The sequence below is a fragment of the Anas acuta genome, chromosome 10 (genome assembly GCF_963932015.1).
Source record: "Anas acuta chromosome 10, bAnaAcu1.1, whole genome shotgun sequence".
NCBI classification, from domain to species: Eukaryota; Metazoa; Chordata; class Aves; order Anseriformes; family Anatidae; genus Anas; species Anas acuta.
The window spans coordinates 12075509-12095078 of NC_088988.1; the positions used below are offsets into that span (position 1 = coordinate 12075509).

The 19570-nt window shown below is 55.5% G+C and overlaps 3 protein-coding genes and 1 long non-coding RNA gene across 6 annotated transcripts; 2 read left to right on the top strand and 2 right to left on the bottom strand.

Moving 5' to 3' along the window:
• Positions 1 to 4: 4 nt before the first annotated feature.
• Positions 5 to 9061, bottom strand: ACD (ACD shelterin complex subunit and telomerase recruitment factor). 3 transcript variants are annotated; one of them, XM_068693809.1, is made up of 14 exons: positions 8904 to 9061; positions 8653 to 8782; positions 6151 to 6275; positions 5473 to 5563; positions 5255 to 5334; positions 4941 to 4985; positions 4315 to 4349; positions 3464 to 3618; positions 3151 to 3235; positions 2711 to 2797; positions 2276 to 2374; positions 1201 to 1982; positions 870 to 946; positions 5 to 610 (listed from the first exon to the last, which is right to left on the bottom strand). In XM_068693809.1, the coding sequence occupies exons 1-14, from the start codon at positions 8942 to 8944 to the stop codon at positions 547 to 549; spliced, it is 1896 nt and encodes a 631-aa protein (XP_068549910.1). In that variant the 5' UTR covers positions 8945 to 9061; the 3' UTR covers positions 5 to 546. The 3 variants fall into 3 exon arrangements, with proteins under 3 accessions (XP_068549910.1, XP_068549911.1, XP_068549908.1); XM_068693810.1 differs by having other exon boundaries at positions 1219 to 1982; positions 3151 to 3238; XM_068693807.1 differs by having other exon boundaries at positions 3151 to 3238.
• A 1983-nt stretch (positions 9062 to 11044) lies between these two features.
• Positions 11045 to 13678, top strand: LOC137862128 (C-signal-like). The gene is made up of 6 exons (XM_068693827.1): positions 11045 to 11840; positions 12207 to 12258; positions 12338 to 12525; positions 12817 to 12975; positions 13250 to 13369; positions 13470 to 13678. The coding sequence occupies exons 1-6, from the start codon at positions 11694 to 11696 to the stop codon at positions 13581 to 13583; spliced, it is 780 nt and encodes a 259-aa protein (XP_068549928.1). The 5' UTR covers positions 11045 to 11693; the 3' UTR covers positions 13584 to 13678.
• Positions 13679 to 13911: 233 nt separating this feature from the next.
• LOC137862130 (uncharacterized) lies at positions 13912 to 18308 on the bottom strand. The gene is made up of 6 exons (XM_068693829.1): positions 18150 to 18308; positions 17908 to 17959; positions 15762 to 15764; positions 15215 to 15402; positions 14406 to 14936; positions 13912 to 14184 (listed from the first exon to the last, which is right to left on the bottom strand). Exons 1-6 carry the CDS (start codon positions 18291 to 18293, stop codon positions 14071 to 14073), a joined length of 1032 nt encoding a protein of 343 aa, XP_068549930.1. The 5' UTR covers positions 18294 to 18308; the 3' UTR covers positions 13912 to 14070.
• LOC137862131 (uncharacterized) lies at positions 17070 to 19237 on the top strand. The gene is made up of 2 exons (XR_011100064.1): positions 17070 to 17184; positions 17396 to 19237. It is a non-coding gene; the product is annotated as an uncharacterized lncRNA (long non-coding RNA).
• Positions 19238 to 19570: the final 333 nt, after the last annotated feature.

Below are 19570 nucleotides of genomic sequence, written 5' to 3' on the forward strand. Positions count from 1 at the left end.
GCTGTGTATTTAAAAAATATATGACTTTTATTTTTAATTTCTACAGCATAACCTTGCAGGCTATTTTTTAAACAAACTGTGCAGAACCCTATCAAAACCAATCGATAACATATCCAAACGGCTGAACTGGCTTCAGGACAGGGAGCAGGTGCCAGGGCTTTGTAGCTGTATCTGCCCATGGTAGAGGGAGAATGGGTCCCCTCGTGTTCCTGTGTGCCAGGCCAGGCTGTTTGCTCCAAGCTGTGACAGGAACATCACAGGAACAGCGTGGTACTGAGGTGGGAGTGAGCCCAGCTCATGCGCTCTAGCATCCCTGAGCAGATGCCTTCCCCCTCCTTGGGCTGGGGGTGCTGGACTCCAGCAGGTCATCTCCCTGGCAGCGCTGGAGCCAGGGTCTCTGAATCCAGGCCAGTCCCCCCCTTAGGGACAGGGGTTTTGGTCCCCTCACCCTCCCCCCACCTGCTCTTCCCACGCAGTTTGCTGAACCGATCGAGAAACGAGACAAGAGGCCGCTCAGAGCGCACTTGGGCTCCAGGTGGTCTCGGCTCAGGCATCCACGTCCCTGTCTGTGAGAATCCAGCACGCCCACTTCAGCATCGCCTTGGAGATCCTGCAAAACCAAAACGGGAGCCAGGATGAGAAGGGAACCCAGCTGGGAACACGCAATGGTGCCCAGACGGGCTTGCAGGGGGGTGGGACAAGCTCAGGACCTGGTGCAGGGGAGCTGGAAAGGCCAGAGGGACCCCTGGGCTGCAAGGTGGGGTGCCCAGGTGCCACGGGGCTAGCGGGCTTTTAGGGGTGACAGCAGTGGCTAGCTGTGGCCACAGGGCTCAGGGCTGTGAGAGGACAGGGTCCGTCGCTGCACTGACCTGACAGATCGTATTTGCTGGCAGAGCTCAGGGCTTGGGGCCTTGTATTTGTACTGGAGCGGCCTGTCCCTCACGTACTGCAGAAGCAAAGAGGACAGTGAGCTTGGTGCGCCTACAGAAACGCTCCCGTCCCTCCCTTCCTCCCTCAGCTCCTGAACCTTCCACTCTTATTTCACCTGGAGACCTGGAAGAGGCTCCAGCGAGGGCTGGGTCCCACCCAGCTCCCTTCACCCAGTGCCCCAGGTGCCAGGGGTCCTCCCCACACCCCGCAGCTCTGCTGTGCTGAGCTGAGCCTGCTTTCAGCTGCCCATCTTCCCACAGAGCCAGGCACCCGCTGCTTCATCTTTACCGGCTGCAGAACTCTGTGCTGCTCCAGCGTGGAGCTGGGGCCGCTCACTGAGGCTGCCTCCTCTTCCTCCTCTTCCTCCTCCGGGGACTCCTCTCTGCATTGTGGCCTGTGCTCCTCCCTTCTGATCTTCTTCTTTCCCTCTGTGCTCGTGGACTCCAGCTTCCTGCGCACCTCTCTCCCCGTGCGCCCAGAGGCACCGCATCGAGGCTGCTTCTGCTGCAGTCCACGGAGGGACCTCCACCCCTCAGGCAGCTCCAGGCCACCTCCCACCACCTGCTTCCTCTTGGCACCCTTAGGCTTCCTGCTCTCCTTTGGGGTTTCTCCTCCCTGGGTCCTGGCGTGAGCCAGGTGATGCTTCAGCATGTCTGGAGAGAAAGCTGTGCCGCTGGAGTCTGCCTGCTCCTGGTGAGGCACCCCTTTGGTGTGGGACACCGGGTGGTTTCTGGGCAGGACGGGAAATGTTGGAGAGAGAGCTGGCAGCTTGGCCTGGGAGTCCTCCGAAACCAGCGGGCCTTGAGCAGCACAGGGGGAGCTGGAGGCTGCCTCTGCCGCTGATGTTGCCCAGGTCGTGCCAGCCTTCACAGGGCTGATGCTGCTGTACGAGGAGAGCAGCGAGGGAGATGAAGCCTGGGCAGGGGCAGCCTGCAGCAGGCCCTGGGGAGAGTCGCGACCACACGATTCCAGCAGGTCAGGGGTGTTGCTGTCAGCAGCCACGTCCTGCTGCTCCTCCGGCCTGCGTGGAGAGCTGTTCTGAAAGGACTGCTCTGGTAAAAGAGAAAAAAAAACTGTCACGTTGGCAAGGGGCATGCTGCTGGTGGTAACACACAGGAGCAGGAGCTGTCCCAGTACGTGAGACAGGGGAGGCGAGCATCAGAGCTGCAACAAGGCAGGTAGAGGGAAATGGGACCACTGGGGAGGCCAGATAGGCACAGCACCACTTTCTGGCCAGGGGAAAGAAAGCCAGAGCCAAGCAGGAGCTGTGCATTCATGCAGCGACAGGAGAGGGACTGTCTGCTCCCAGCAAAGCGTGTGTGCTCCACACAGCACGGAGACTCACCTTCTGAAGAGGTCAGAGTCAAAGACATCGCGGGAAGCATGTTCCAAGGATTGTCCAGCGATGCATCTAAGCTCCCCGACACCACTGTTGACTCTGCAGCTGCAGAAAAGTGATTTTGGTGAGTGATTTCTCGGTGCAGAACCAAGAAAGCTGTTGTCTACTCCCAACTCTGCAACAACTGAAAATAATTCTGAGCTTGTGCAGACCAAGACCTCATCCAGGCAGTGGAGAGCCAGATAGAGCCCAGAGAGCAGGCAGGACAGGATGCAGGAATGGGACTGCTCCCTGCTCACTCAGTGCTGGGAGTCCTGGTCTTCCAGAGCCCTGGCCCTGCTGGGTACCTCCTCTGTTCAAATGCAAGGGCAAAAGGGGCTGAGCAGACTTCAGAGGAAAATATTAAGAGGTTGGATGGGATCTGCGTGTCCCACTACTCACAGCTGGGCTGCTGGGAGATGCCAGTCTGGTCGTCTGGCACTGTCTTGTCATAGTTGTCCTTCTCAGGAGATGCTCCACGTTCATCATCTGCAATGAAAGGAATACTGCTGCTCACACACCAGCACGCTGCACAGCCAGAGCAAAGGAATTCTCCTCCCCTTCCCAGAGAGATCTTGGGCACCTGGCAGCACTTCCAGCACCTCAGCAGTGTGAGGAATGGGATAGTGAGAAAAGGAAGGCGCCTAGCAGGCTCAGGACCTACAGAATGACAAACTTCTCAGGGTGTTTTGCAATCCTGGGGCCTGCAGCTTTCAAAATTCCACCTTCTATGCGTCCAACTGTTGTGCTCAGTCCATAACCATGAACAAGTCCCCTATTTCACCTGACTGGGTTTTGAACTGCTGATCTGCCTACCCTCCAAACGAAGCCACAGCACTCACCTGCCTTGGCAGCATCGCCATCGACTGCCGCCTCCTCAGGAGGGATTACCAGGACGTTGGCTGGGACCATGAAGGTGTCCTCAGGTGGCTGAAATGAGAAACGTTACTTGTTTTTTGCTGTTCAGTCTCACTCAAGCTACAGGAGCTCACCCACAGCTGGCATCTGAACACCATCTTGCCCTCCAGCAAACCTCTGGATCTGCCCACTGCTCTTCCCCTTCTTTCTCCCACCCCTCCAGAGCAGGATCCCCACCATGAGCTGTCACAGAGAGAGCTCCATCCACATCAGGCACTTCGCAGCAGCTGGACTGACCTCTTTCTTGAGTTCTGCCTCCCACTGGGTCACGGGAAGCTCGTCCTTCTCTGTCTCTTTGGACACCTGTAAATCCAAGCATTCCTCAGCACTTTCCTTCAAAGTCTCAAGCTGGTTCTGTCCTATCACATCAATCAGCTGTGAGATGGATGGGTCTGAAGCAAGAACAACACATGCGTTAGTGGAAGGGACACCTCGGTTCAGGCAAGCCTCATTTGCAAATGATTTTACTTTCTGTTGTGTGACTGCCAGGTGCGATGAAACCCGTGGGAACACAAAACTGCATTTCCTGATTTTTTTTTCCCCATCCACAGAGGTCCTCACATACCTTCCCAATATACTACAAGGATTACATCAGGCAGCCATTTCGGAAGCAGATAGGATAAAGACACCACTGCTCCTGGTCAGACAACCCCGCCAGGACCACGGGAAATACAAAGGTGTGCTCGGAGCTAGACTCAGCTCACACATGCAGGCAGCTTCCTGAACAGAAGGGGCAGAGGGGAACTCGAGGAGCACTTCACGCTGCAGCCCCTTAATCAGAGCTCTGGCACAAACTGTGCTAGTGCCCTGGGTGTGTGGGACTGATCCTTACTCCTGTAGGAAACACACGCAATGCTGCTTCTTGCTATCTGGGCAGCCACAGGCAGACCCTCCCTGACCTCTGGGGCGAGAGCAGGCTCAAATCTGCCAGCAGAGCCATGCTGAGGCAGGCGCAGTGCCCTGTCATTCAGCTCACTGGCACATTCGGTCGTGTTTGTGCTACATCTGCCTAACACAGACCACGCTCAGAAGGGCCATGAGCCCCCAACAGGCAGCCACTGCACTGTGTGCCCCCCACAACTGCTTACCTGAGCTGGGAGCAGTCCCCAGAGAGGCACTCCTCCTGCAATGAACAAGGATAAGAGAAAGGGTTAGGACCAAGGCACGTGCAAGCCAGCAGCCCTTCGCAGCTCTCTGCTGCAGGGTGTTACAGATTGAGCACTCTGTCTTGGGAGAAAAGGCTCGTGGAACTAGTGGATTCCCTGCTGGTGCCAGATCCAGCCCCAGGCTCCTCTCAGTATCCCTCTAATACCCAGGAAGGGGCCTCATTCCTGAGGACAGACCAGTGGAGACCCCTCCGGATCTCCAGAACTGGGGCTCCTTGGGAGAGGTGAGAGAGAAGAATGAACGTGTGCTCAAGACACGCTGCCCCAGGCTGGTAGGAACATGTTCTCCAGAGGTGTTTTCCTCCAGCTCTGCCATTTAAGAGGCTGGGGTTGGAATCAGTGTCAGCAGGCTCTTATCCGTGACAGTGACTCATTTTGTGCTCTCTGCTCAGCTCTGTCACATCCCAGGGCAGCAAGTCCCACAGATTAATGAGGAACTGCCACAATGTACCTGCCCTTGCCAGCCCACGCTAACCACTTTCAGAGCCTGCACGCTCTCATCGTGGTGTCTGTGTGTGTTCCCTGGCAATCGCCAGCCCTGTACTTACAGCCAGAGCTCCTTTATCTTCTGCAGCACAGAGGGTTCGTGGTTCCTGCAACAACAGAGAAGACAGTTACTGATGTGGCTCTCCCATGCACGCATTCCCTCAAAGCTCCCAACACAGAGATTCCTCTGTCAAAGAGACAAAAAATCTCTATCACAACCAGGTTGCAGCAGCAGATCCCTTAGCCTGGTGCACGCTGCTGTGCCAAGGGCTCCCAGCTTCAGCCCTGCGTGGCAGACACCAGCTCCCCAGCTCTGGGGAGATGCACAAGCCCCACCGACCCGCAGCTCCAGCCCCAGCCCGCACCTTGGACGTACCCATTGGACGAATCCATCCTCTGCCTCTCCATGGGCAGCACGATGAACTGGTGGGCGGTGAGATAAAACTCACAGTCCTCCTGTTGAGGTAAACAACACGAGTCCCGTGAGGCACAGGCAAGCAGCCACAGCTCTGCTCCCTCCCTCTGCGAGCACCCAGCCCAGCCCTGCTAATGACCCTCCAGCCTCAAATTACTTCCATTCCTCAGAGCACTCACCAGCCTGGCCTCCTCCCGGAAACACACCGTGTACTTCTGCAAGACGATAATTCTACAAAGAAGGCTGGAAAGCTTAAGGTGAATGTGGGTGCTAGAAAAAGAACAGAAAAGGACCGTCTTGGAGGGGTGAAGAATGGAGTCAGACCACCCAGACATATCGTGGGGCTCCCCTTACGGCTATGCCAACCACACGGGGGCATGCTGGAATATTTCTCAGCATGAATGTCGGGGACTGAGCGCAGCACAATGCTGAGAGCTGCTTTTTATCCTTGCTTCTGATACCAGCAACCAGCCAGTCACTGCCCCAGCTGAAAAACAGAGAGGTTACGTCCAAACGGGGAAGCCAAGGAAAGCTGCTAGCACTGGAGGAGCAGCCCAGGACACCATGGTTAACACTCCAACTCCTTTCGCAAAGGCTTTTTAGTCATTTCTGATCACATTAATATGGCATCACCGTTTCTGCCATCGATCCCTGCACTTCCTAGCCAGCCATAACTGCAGCACCAAGTGCCAGAATTCCCGCTGGCCCCACCTAGCAGCAGCTGCCTCTTTCACACTGATTTCCCACCCCATTATTGATTAGGCTTAACAAAACCTGAAAAAAGACCAGGCAGGAGCCCCACTAGCAGCTGGGGAGAGCTGCTGTCCCAGCCACAGCCGAGTCACGACAGAACCCACTTTTCTTCCGCCCGCAGAGCTTCAGCTGTAATGACCACTCGGATGTAGTAGGACCCATCTGAGACTTGTAGTTCAGCATCTTGGAGTGCTCCAGCTTGGTCTGGAGCACTTGAGTCATTCAAAACCTATCAAAAACATTGGGGAGGGGGGGAAAAAAGCGTCACCCATTGACTTTCCAGTGAACAAGGAGCGCCTGGATGAGAGTATGGACTTTTAGAAGAGAAGTTCACCGTTCCCTGTGAAGCCAGATGATAAAGACTGCCCCAGGGCCAAGGGGTGCTGTATGCGCCCATGCCTCCTGGTGGGACCGGGCAGGCTCAGCACCAAGACACAATAAGGGACATGCTGCATTGTGTGAGAGAGTGGTCAACAGTAAGGGGGGAGAGAAGGCACAGCCAAGCATTTTTTGCCCAACCCAGCAGCAGGAATTCAAGCAAAAGGGGCTGGGCAGGCTTGCAACATGCACTCTAGCAAAGCAAAGGGAGAGAGAGAGCAGCAGGATTGAGCAGAATTACAAAGGTCCTGGTGTATCAACCCTGAACTGATTCTAAGCCATGTACCCACTCGATCAGCGCAGCCCCTGATGGATGCAAGAAGCTTCTCCACGTCCCACACATGCCTGACAAGCAGGCTGGGAGCTGTGGGTCAGTCCTGGCCTGCCCTAAGCGCTGCAGTCCCTGTCACACACCTACAGCTTGGTTCATGTTCTTCACTCACAGAGGGGACGTGAAATCACACGTCACGCCGTGCACAAATGCCACTGGCATCTGACAAAAGATGTGCACACAAGATGCTCTTGTCCCCATCATCCCCAGGCAAGAGAGAAAGGGAAGCAACTCCGAATACCAGCACAGAGAGCAGTGTCGCCCATCATGCTCAAAAGATCAGTTGTGGCCAGCTGGGACCTTGTGCTGGCAATAAGAGTCTGACAATCCCCAGCACCAGCAAGAGACAGGGCTGCTCACAGGACTGGTTAGAAAAAAATAAATAAATAAAAATAAATTAAAAAAAAATACAAAAATAAGAAGGGTAGGTTTGAAAACTACAAGTCCAAAACAGGTAAGGAAGAAGTTAGGCATAACTGCAGCGATTTCACCACCTCCCCATCTTCAGATAGGGTCAGGAACAGGAACACAGGGTCTTCCTTCTAGCTGTCATTTTTTTCTCCCATCTCATCTCTTCCTCCATTAAAAAAAAAAAAAAAAGACAACATCCATCTTTTGCCGTCCTTCTCCTGTGAGGATACAACTCTCCAGCAGCCAGACCATAATCACAACCGAGCACAAGAAAGAAACTGCATGTCCTGCCCTTGCCAAGCTCACGTCCAGTTGTGTGGCTGGATGTCTCACAGCATTTTCATCCAACCCCTCCAAAACACAGCCCACTGGCCACATCACAGAGGGGACTGTGAAGCAGAGGATTCCAGTTAGCAACTCAGCTATCTATATATTAACATAACCAAATTACTCACACAACTTGTAGTTATGTGACTACGTTATTAAGTCCACAGCTGGTGATAATTCAGCCCGCCTTTCTCCACAGTGCTCGCTGTGAGGTGGAGGAGCGAGAGCAAACAGCCATACGCAGCTCTCATCCTTCCTCCCTGGGCATCACACCTCCAAGGTCTGAAAGGAGTCAGCAGCACCGACTCAGCTCGGTTGTTTCCCTCCTTCTTCATTTATGTCACCTAGCAGACCCACAAGGGTTCCCTCGTTACAGCTTTCTCCTAACATGAGGTAGATGAGCCATCAAAGCCTCAGCACAAAAGGTCTGCACAGGAGCAGGTCCTGCCACCAGGAGCCCCACAGCCTGAATCACGGGGCAGGAGGACCTGAGGGAGGAGGTGAGGAACGGCTCGGGGTCCCTCCAGGCCCCAGTGTGAGAAACTAAGCTGTGTTTTTGCAGCAGGAAACTAATTTTCTGTATTCCAAGGTAGTTGTGTAGTCATAAACAGGGGAGATGCTAAGTAGGTAAGTGGGCAGTAGAAGGCCTCGCTGTGCCAAAATAAGGTGGAAGCTTGAGAAAAACAGGATGAGCAGTGTGGGAACAGCAAAACAAAGATCAGAGGTTCTCAAAACGTAAGAAAAGGGGGGAAAAAAGGAAAAAGGGGGAAATTAAAGGGTTGAAAAAAAGAAAAATTGCACATACAGGGTATAGGGGAGCATCGGGTAGCTTGTGAATAGAAGGTTACGATTTGTTTGCTATAAAGTGCTCCCAATTGTCAGGACACCCGCCCTTGCAATCATGGATAAATAAGAAGATCCTGTCTGAAGAAAATTGCGATTTCCTCACACCAGGTAGGGCGGGAGGCTCCAGACCCGCTGCCCACGCTCCCTCAGCAAAGCAGAGCAGGAGGAGGGATGGAGAAGGGGAGGCTGCGGCCTCTGTGAGCCAGCACATGCAGGGGGGCAGAACCCAACCCAGACAGCACCGAGGGGCAGAGGGGCTCCTCCAGCTCCAATCCAGCCCCCCAGGGCTCGCTGCTTTCCCCTCAGCACATACCCGCAGCACCTGCCCGGCCAGCAGGTCCCCACCGGCGTCCCTCTTCTCGTAGTTGAGCAGCAGGCTGGCGATCCAGGGCTGCAGGACGTACACCTTGGGGCCGGACAGGTTCTTGCTCTCGTACACGAACCTGCGAGGGGACGACACGAGGCGGGTGGGCGGGGAAGGAGCCGAGCTCCGCTCCTCACGGAGCCGCCGGGCCCGGGCCCCGAGCCCCCAGCCCCCAGCCCCGGTTCCCCGCCTCGCCTCACCTGGCCCCCAGCGGCGCCTCAGGGCAAGCAGCCGCCGCCATGGCCCGCCCCGCACCGCCGCGGCCCAGGAAGAGAAACGGAGCCGGGCCCCGCAGTATCCGGGGCGGAGCGGCTCGGGGCGGGCGGGGAGAAGGCTCCGGGGCTGAGGGGGGCCGAGCCGCGCCCCGGAGTCGAGTCCCGGAGCCGGTCCCATGTCCCAGTACCGGCCCGGTACCGGGTGTTTTCCTGGTGTTGGGCCGTTGCTGGTTGCCGTTTAGTCGTTCTTCAGTGAATTCGTTGATTCTTAGAATCTCACGAGTTGGAAAAGAACCGTAAAGATCATGGAGTCCAGCTCTTGGCCTACAGGTCTACCCGACTCCTGGCCTGCAGGTCTACCCAGATCCTGGCCTACAAGTCTACCCAAAAGTTGATGAAAAAGCACAGTCCAAACACTTCTTAAAACTCCAACAGGCTCAGTGCCGTGACTGCGTCCCTGGGTAGCCTGTTCCAGTGCACAAATGGCCTCATGGTGAAGAACCTCTTCCTGATAACCAGCCTGAAATGGCTGAAATGCCGTGGTTTTGCACATTTTCCTGAGCTTCCAGGGGTTCCTCGGCTGCCCTAGTGCCAGTCCTCCACGGGCATTTGCCTGCTGGAAGGAGTCTCAGGGTAGGGTAGGGTAGGGTAGGGTAGGGTAGGGTAGGGTAGGGTAGGGTAGGGTAGGGTAGGGTAGAGTGGAGTAGAGTAGAGTAGAGTGGAGTAGAATATCCTAAGCTGGAAGGGACCCATAAGGGTTGAGTCCAACTCCCGGCACCACACAGTTCTACCCAAAAATTCGGACCATGTGACTAAATGCACAGTCTTCTTAATGCTTCTTAAACTCCGACAGGCTTGGTGGAGTGACTAATTTCCTGGGGAGCCTGTTGCAGTGTGCAATAACGCTCAGTTGGAGGGTCCTCCCCGCTTGCCATCTCCACTTATTGCCGTCTCCTCTTATGTTAACACCATATAGGTGCTCAAATCTTGCAGTCACACAGCAAAGCCCACCTGGGAAGAAGCCACGGGGACAGCAAACGCCTCCTCCAGGCAGAGCTTTGCGAACCTCACTGACACAGCAGAGTACGGCGGGTTCCTTTGCTGGCCGAGCACAGGTACTTGGCTTTTCATTTGCAGCCAAAGTGTCGCAGAAGATGCCTGGCGGCACAGAAGGGCTCTCGCCAGGCTGAAATCCCTCCTTGCTAGGGGCCGTGAGGGTCATGGCTTGCCCCTGTCAGCCTCCTTTGGCCCTCAGTCTGGAGGCTGGGGTGAAGACCCGGCTGGGTACAGCGTACACCATCTGTCCCTGAAATGCCATGACAAATTCCTGCCACACAGAGGAGCAGACAGCAAGTGTTTGGCTGCAGAACACAAGCAGCCTAGTTTATTGGGATCTCCACAGAAGTTAACGCAGGAGCAAATCTCTTAATGGGATGGTTGGTCACTGTGCAGATGATGACAGGAGTCTCTCATGCAGCATCATCTCCAGTTGGGGCAGGGGAGATTCCCCCGGCTTGCACCCAGCCGGTCCTGCCTGATTGCTGTGGCACACACATGATCTGCCGTTCTTCATCTCCTTAAACTATCCACGAGATACCTCCTAACTATCTTAGATAGGTGCAGAAGACTGTCCTACATGACCATTTCTGCATCTCCAGGAACACCTCCTGCTGTCACAAACTGTCTGTGCATGGTGTGGTCAGTGCTGCAACAGAAAACACCTGGGGAGCTTGTGCAACATTCATTCTCACCTGCAAGCTGTTAAGCAGCCTGTGTGGACACACTGGTGATGCTCATCCACTAATTTAGGCACAGCTTGAGGTCCTGGGGGACCTTCTGGATGGCCCCAAAGCTCCTGTGATGACCAGTCAAATGTTGTCTTTGGAAGACAGAACTTTGATCCATCATCTCCGATCAGGTCAGCCTCACCAGCACAGACATGAGCCAAGGAGCACTGGGACCACCCTGGGATTGGGTGGCTGCTGTGTGTGAATTTTGTTCTGTCACACTTCCAGCTTAAACTATATCAGACCGGTTGGTATAGCAGACCCTTAGGAAAAGGTCTCTTCTGGGCAGCTCGGGAGGGTTTCCAGTCAGAGCTGGGAGGGTTTCCAGTCAGAGCTGGAAGGGTTCCTGGGTTTTCCAGCCTGTTACAGTAGATAAGGGGCACTCACCTCTCCTCGCTGCTCTGTCCCCGCCCATGGCTTTGGTGTTGCACAAATTAAGGTCAATAACTCATGCTGCACATGGTCCACACATCCGTACTTGCCTGTCTGACCATGAGGAACAGAAGCTGGTGGCCCAAGAGGGAGGAGGCACCTCCATACGGGAACAGCGGTAGTTCTGGCCCTAAAAACAAACAGCTCACGTTCTGGTGGAGCCAAGAAGAGGAAGGTACAAAGAGCAGCAACGTGACTCCAGCCCAGTGCCTGCGACTCGGAGCGAATGCTTGTGCTGCCGTGGCCTTGGGAGCAGAGGCAGCTTTCTTGCTGACAGTGGGGCAGAGGAGAGAGTGCGTCAGAGGGCTTGGTAGTGAGCAGCAGCTATCCAGACCCACAGCCCAGGGTATTCCCTGCCTGGACAGGACGCTGGGCACCACTCCTGTCACTCAGCACCAGAAAAGGCGGATCCAGGCTGTGGAAAAAAGCCAAGAGGCTGGGGAACTGCAAATACTGCCTTAGAGCAAAGAGGAGATACAAGCCCTCGTGGGAAAATACGAGATAACTGAGGATTGAAAGGCACTTTCAGAGTCCGTGCAGAGGCAGAAAGAGCAGCATGGGAGGGCTTCGTGTCCGCTCCGTTCTGGTGACTGGAGCCAACCGAGGAATCGGCCTGGGGTTAGTCCAGCACCTGCTGGGGCTGCCAAACCCACCCGAGTGGGTCTTTGCAGCCTGCCGGGACCCCAAGGGACAGCGAGCACAGGTGAGGCTGGTGGTGGTGGGGGACAGCAGGGCAGGGCAGCACCCGGTGCAAGGCAGGATTGTGTGAGGGTCTCCGTCATGGGGCTGCAGCCCTGAGCCCAGTCCAGGGGCACAGAAAGCTGGGGTAAGACAACCACGGGATGAGCTGTGCCTGGGGTGCCCAGGGCTCCTTGGAGCTGGGCAGGGAGCTTCTGCTGCTGGGGCAGGTGATGGCCATGGCGGGCAGGGCGAGATGTGTGGTGCACGGGGGGAGCAGGAGGTGCAGAAACAATGGGGAGCGGGGCACTGGGCGTGAGGCAGTGCTGGGACAAAGCCTCTGTGCAGCCAGCCCTGCCTCTTTGTGCCCACATTGTCCTGTCTCTTGCAGGAGCTGCAGAACTTGGCTTCCAAGCACCCCAACCTGGTCATCGTCCCGCTCGGTAGGTGCCCACGCTGTGCCCCGAGGCTGAGGGTCCCTTGCCTGGGTTCCCTGCTCACCTCCTCACCTTGGCCCCGCAGAAGTCACCGAGCCCGCCAGCATCAAGGCGGCTGCAGCCAGCGTCGGGGAGCGCCTCAAGAACTCAGGTCTCAACCTCCTCATCAACAATGCCGGAATTTCACACTATAAATCATTTGACAGTAACACACAGGAGGACATGGCCCAGGTGTACGCCACCAACACCATTGGGCCCCTGCTGCTGAGCCAGGTGAGGCCCCCACCACAGCTCCAGGAACATCCCTGCCCCTTGGATCTCTCAGGGGGACGGAAAGGGCCGGTGGGACAGGGCCCAGCTCCGCTCTTGTGCTGGTGACAGGCCCGGCACTCCCGAGCTGCCACAAGAAGCTGGTGGAACCGACTGGGGCTGGTGCTGAGGGGCAGGGGGAAGAGGAAGGCGGCTGCTGGCGGTGCTGGTGGCGGCACTGCCCGCTGCAGAAGGAGCCGGTCCTCTCCCCTGCACCGCCTCTGTGTGGACCCCCCGCTTCTCCTCTCCTCACAGGCGTTCCTGCCCCTGCTGAAGAAGGCTGCCCAGGGGAGCCCGGGCTCAGGGCTGAGCTGCAGCAAGGCAGCCATCATCAACATGTCCAGCTATGCTGGCTCCATTCAGGACGTCTATGTCTGGGAGTATGGACAAGCTATTTCATATCGCTGCAGCAAGGTACTGCTGGGCACGAACCGGGACATTTTCGCTTTTGAAGGATCTTGCACACCTCCCAGCCTTCCCCTCAGTCCCTGCAACTCTCACCACTGTGGCTGAGCTCCAGTCAGTCGTTGGCACCCTCTCAAGGCACATCCCTGTGCCTGGTCCCAGACCTAATCGCAGAGGATTTTCATAGGACAGAGCTGCTGCAGGGAACTCGCCCTGCCTGCCCCGGCTGTGGGGTCTGCATGCGTCCCCTCCCCACCCTGATCCCTGCGGTGTCTCCTTGCAGGCTGCTCTGAACATGCTCACCAAGTGCCAGTCCTTGAGCTACCGGGAACACGGCATCCTCTGTGCTGCTTTCCATCCTGGCTGGGTACAGACGGACATGGGGAGCTCAGCTGAAGTGAAGGTAGGAGCTTTACCACAGCGGGTCCATCCGAGCCCCTGTGCTGGTTTTCCATGGGAGGCTGTTGTCACCCCGAGCTACATGTTTTTCTCTGCCCCTGCAGCCCCCCATGACAGTAGATGAGAGCGTAGGAGGGATGCTGAAGGTGATCTCCTCCCTCTCTGAGAAGGACACCGGGACCTTCCTGGACTGGGAAGGGAAAGTTCTGCCCTGGTGAGATGCTGGCCCAGCCTCATGCCCGGATCCTGGCAGCAGCCCCTCTGCTGCTGCCCGACCTTCACAACATCCTCAATAAACCTTTGTCTGAAAGCAGCAGTGCTGCCATCCGTGTCTGTCTGTGCACTCAACAGGCTCTGCCACACTCGGAACCTGGAGAGGGCAGCTTCTTCCCGGGTGGTCCCACTCACCTGTGTGCGTGTCAGTGCCCACTGCTCCTGTCCCCTGCCCATACTGGGGATACCCACATGTGTCCTGCTGGAAATGACCCTCTGGAGGCAGCACAAGCAAGGCAGGGGCACAGGATCCAGCCAGCAAGGGGTCCCCACAGGGGCTGAGGTGTCCAAGGGCATGGAGTGAGGGGCAATCAGTGTGGGCAGAGCAGGGTTACAGGGCGCTGCACAGCCACACGTGCAGTGTGGAAGGGGGAGAAGCTGCTTCCTGTGTCCTTGGTTGGGCAGGAGAGACGTGGGATGCTGAGCTGGCTGTCACCAGGGCAGGCTGTTCCCTTCCCAGTCGAGGAAGGCGCCGGAGGTCTCCTGTGAGAGGCTGCCCAGCACCGCCAGGATGCCCTGCACGCTGCGCTCCACCGTCATGGGTGCCTGCAGAAGACGACAAGGATCGGTGTCACTGCCATGGCCCATGGTGAGCAGCAGGGTCTGACCAGGCTGGAGTGTGCACAGGTGCTGCTGTGCCCTTTCCTTCCAGCTGGAGCAGGGCAGGGTGCTTGTGGAGGCAGACCTCGGAGCTGCCCCCAGGCCTTCAGCTCCACCACACAGCAGAGGACACAACACCACTGTCCCTCCCCTGCACAGCACGGTACCTGCTCTGTCCCCATGTCCGTCTTCACCCAGCCGGGATGGATCGCCATGCACAAGATCCCCTTGTCCCTGAGCTCTGCAGCCAGACACCTGGTCACCATGTTCTGGGCAGCCTGGAAGAGGCACGGCCATGCCAGCACCACACTGGGCTCAGGGAGCTGGGTACACATGGGTGGGAGGGGGGCATTTTGCAGCTGAAGGGCTGTGGAGGTGGGAAATGGGCTTTGCCCTGCTGTGGAGCATGGGCACAGCCTGGGCTGGCGCTCTGCGTGCTCACACTTGGAGGACCAGGCTGGGGATGGGTGGCCTGGGGCAGGTTGAAGGGACCCATGAGCTCCCCTCCATGGTCCCCAGTGCCTCCCCCAGCCCCTCACCTTGCTGGCACGGTACGGGTACATGGGGGCTTCCAGCACCCCGAGGCACAGCCCGATGGAGCCCACTTTGGAGGACACATTGACGATCGCGGCCCTGCTGCAGCTCAGCCCTGTCTTCTGCGCACCTTTCGCCGCCTTCTCCAACAGCGGCAGGAATTCCTGACACAAGGACACCCGCGCTCTGTTAATACAGACCCTTTTGAGGGTTTCAGGCCTGCCCTGAAAGTCCTCACACCGTGGCTGCACACCATGGAGGAGCAGCTGGAAAACCCCAAGGATGGGCCAGGCCAGAGCCATCAGGAGGAGCGAAGCATGGGAGATGCTGCTCCTCCAGCCTCCCTGCTCCCCCAGCCACGGCCCTGTTCCCACCAGCGTGGCTCATTCCACCCAGGAGAGCATCTCCCCATGCAGGAGAACCCCCAAAAGCCCTCGCATACCTTGGCGACCTGGAGGGGCCCAACCACGTTGGTGGCAAATGCGGCGAGCATCTCCTGCGAGTCCACGGACTGCAGCGTGGCGTGCGAGCCGATGCCAGCGTTGTTGATGAGCAGGTTCAAGCCCTGGCCCTCCAGACAAGACTCCACCACCTGCACGGCCCTGCGGATGCTGGGCAGGTCCACTGTGTCTGCCGGGGAAAAAAGAAGGACAGAATTATATTTGGTAAAATAACCAAAGGGTTATTTTATAAGAGGTGCTTGGTCCTTGCACACTGAGAATTACACAAAGATCTTTCCTGGTTGATATCCACTCAGATCATTTAGAGTGATCTTATCTATTTTTTTTTAACAATTTGTGCTAAAATGGATCTTCCACACCACCGCTTCCTAGGACTTGCAGCATTTGCTCGAAGATTCTCAGCCTCCCCTCTTCTACAGGTGCTCCAGCCCAGGCTGCGGGTTCAAGCCCTCTCCAGCAACCAGAACTACTGATTTTCCTGAAATGTTTATAACAGGGATAAGCACCTGTTTGGATCTCTTTGAAAACCTGCTAAGATTTAATTGCCCCTTTTTTCATGAAACCAGTAGGGGTGCTGTTTTTTAAGTTAAGTTGCTTGAGTTTGTGGATTTGCTTGTCAGGATCTGCATCACTTGATGAGTACTTTCTCCAAAGAAACACCCGTTGTTCATTTAAGAGGGGTCACATGAATGTGTTACACATCTGAAATGGGCTGGTTAGACCAACGTTTAACATCTGTATTGCTTTTTTATATCACAAGTGCACCACCAGAACCGTAAGTTCCATGAATATTCATGTGAATGGGCACCTTGGGCACCTTTTTTTTGGCATTTTTGACCAGTTTGGTGGATTTGTGGTGGTGGTTGAAGACCTCGAGTCTTCTTTTAAAGCATTTGAGTGACTGGGACTTACTCCAGCAGCACAGGCCTTTCAGGAGGTGCTATGAGAACATTGTGGGGGGAATTTGATGAGAAAATTGTCTGTGGGATTTGATGAGAAAAGCTGCAGTGTGGGAGTTAATTATCCACAGGGCAGCATAGATTTTTGGAAGATTAGCATTCCCTTATGAAACCAGCATCTTTTTCTCAACACCTGGCTCGAATTCGGAGCTGTTTGTGATTTTGGACTTTGACTTTTGGGCTGAGGATGCAGAGCAAGAGCCAAAATGTGTTCAGGTGCCTGTCAGCTCAGGGCTGGTGCTGCTGACACCAAAAGCCTTCCCCCAGCCAACATATTGCCGGGCTGCTGGGGAAGCAGCCGTGGGATTCACGACAACAGCCCGGACATTTTGACGTGGACATTTCAGCATGAACATTTCACGTATGATCAGCTTCATGACACTTCACAGCACACTTTCTGGTGACTTCCTTTTGGGCAATGAACAAGCAGAGCTCTGGACTCTGCCACTCCACCACATGCAAGGGATTGCCCACTGCCTGGGGTGAATGATTAATTTCTGTGTTTGGACTGGCCAAGTCATTGCTCCAAGGGAGAAGGGGGCCAGGTGTGTGGGACAATCACGTTCCTATTGCTAGACCAGCCAAATTACCCTCAGGCAACCTCTTAACTCCTCTCCACAACAGCTGAAACGTGCCTACAAGCCATGTGCACACCCAGAAGCCTCAGCTTTCAGCTGGAACAAATAAAGAGATTAGAAAGGGAAAGAAAGAAATTGAGAATGAAAGAATGTGACAGGACTTGCTCATTTTAGAGTTAATTTCCTTCCTTTCTGTAAAGATCATTACTGTTATCAGTTTGAAGTTAACCATTCCTTAAGACGGAGTTTGGTTTGGTTGGTTGGTTTGTTTAGCTTATTTTGGGACTTTATAGCCTGTCTTTTGCTTATTTTGGGACTTTATAGCCTGTCTTTTGCAGTGCATGTGTTTTTGGAAAGGTTTTTCATTCCGTGGACAACCCCTTGAGATGTCCCCTTTATGCCTCGGTGAGCAAAGTAAGTTTGCTTTTCCTATCACATAATGCCAGTTGGGGCTCACAGGTATTTTTGGAGATGCTAATTTTTTATTACAAAGAAGATTTTCTACTTCATTAATCTATTCAATTATAAGAGAGAGAGTTGCAGGTATTTTTAGTATAGACTGACTTCAGAGGTGCCTTCTTTGTTAAGAAATGCTAAAAATTCACTTTGTCTTTGTCCTCTCCAGGTCTGTTTGTCACTGAACCCAGAAGACATCCCAAAAAGGAGCATGCCTCTGAGCCTGAGCAGCAACCTGGGATGCTAACACCAGTGCATGGCCACATTTCCCACGTGTCCTTTTAGCCTGTTTCTTTTCTCTCCTTTTATCAATACCAAAGGAAATGTGACCATGGCCACTTCCAAAGAACACCAACCCAACCCTGCTACTCAGGAACTGTTTGGTTCATGAACCTGTGCGTCCCAACCCAAACTGCTAGGCAAACTGGGGCACCTTGGAGAACAGATCTCATGCCTTTCCCTTGAAACTTGGTCTGGACCCACCTCTGCCTCCCTCTGAAGCCAGTTCGATGGCACCCAGCCAGAGGACAGCTCAGCGTGTGGGGAGCTCTGCCAGACATTCCCAGGCATTCCCAAGCTGCCACCACCACCAAGGTCTGGCAAAACTGTCCCCATTCCCACCCGTATGGCGAGCAGAGGGCCAGGAGCATGCCCAGCGCAGGCAGGGAGGTTGCACCGTACCTAGCTGGACCAGTCTGATGCTGGGGTGCTGGGCGGATAATTCTCGCAGGGCCTGGAGACAAAGGGATGGAGCAGGGGATTAGAAGTCACCGGTGGCACCGCTGTGGTCCCAGCCACGGGTTCCCACCCATCCCATCCTCGTCCACGGGTCACCCCAGCTGGAGCAGACCATGGTGGCTTTGCTTTTGCTGGGGGAGTTATCAGGTGAAGGGCCTGGCCTGGGGACATCCCCGTGCACTGACCTTCCCTCTTGGACCATCGGGGTCCCGGCAGGTGGCGAAGATGTGCTGGGGGGGCTGGGGGCTGGCAGCGAGCTGCCTCACCAGCTCCAGCCCAATGCCCCGGTTGGACCCCGTCACCAGGACGCTGCGAGCCAGCGCGGCCATCTCCGAGGTGGTGAGACTGTCACGGCGGTGACAAACAGGCTGCACCCAGCGGGATTGCCACCTCCTTGGCGTGATGGGAGCATGGGCACAGCCCAGGGTGTGGTTTTGGGCACCCACGGGGACAGCGATGGTGTCAGCAGCAGCCCTGGCATCCTGCCTGCCTCGGGCAGAGCTGGGGGACCAGGGTGGGCACAGTGTTCATGGGGCCACATGTCTCCTGCATTGCCTGCTCCCAATAAAGCCCCAGCTCCCAAATCTGAAGAGTCACCTCTACTCAGAGCTCAGTAGAACACTTGGAAACACAACCAAGAAATGGAAGAGACTTAAGCAGGTCCAAATCTGGGCTGTGGCTGGCGATCTCCTGATACAGGAGGTGAGTTTGGGACAGTTGAACCTGGGGATGAGAGTCTAAGACCTTTTGAAGCCCAGCCTGGGTGCAGAGGGAGGGCAGAGCTCTGCTTGTAGCAGTGAGGTTGCAGCAGGCTCAAGTTGTACACGTTTTCACCCAGGAGCCAGCAGAGAAGTCCCTCAGCTCCCTGTAGTCTCATCCTCCTGCTGCTGGGCACCAAGCCCACAGCCCTCACACATCTTCCTGTCCTCACTCCATCACCCATCGTCCACAGGAGGACAATGCTGGATGCCTAGCAGACCAACAGATGCCCACAAAGCCAAGGCTCCTGCAGCCCAGACCAGCCTGGGGACACAGAAGGCAGAAGTGAGTAACGTGCTAAAGGAAACAAAGAACCGCCACGTAAAAAGTCTCAGCCAGAATGGATGTGCTTAGCTGAGGAATTGGAGCAACCCGAATTTAAGTGGGGAGAGGAAATACGAAGAGGAAAGTAGTGGGGATGGATCTGTCACATCTGGATGTGGCCAAAACACACATCTGTTGCCCAGCCCTGCTCAGCCTGGCAGAGGGACAGAGCTATTCCCTGCACATGTGGGTGATTCCAGGTCTGGCACTCGCCAAATAAATATTTGGGCCAGCAACTGGCCCAAAACTCCCAGCAACTGGGAGATGCCAAAGGGGCTCTAAAATTGGAAGATGTACTTTCAAGTGAAAAGAGCACGGAGAGGAAAAAGCAGTGATGGTTCCTTCCCTCTCGGTGGGAAGTCTGTGGCCACGGAGAAAGAAATAAGCTTGCTGGGTGTGGATTTGGTTGGCGTTTAACTCAGACCCACTGCAGAAGGTGTTATTGAGGGTGTCATCACCCATGCAAGCAATTGCACTGTACAGACTTGCCTGCTCCTGCTGCTGAGCAGGAGCAAAGCGGCAC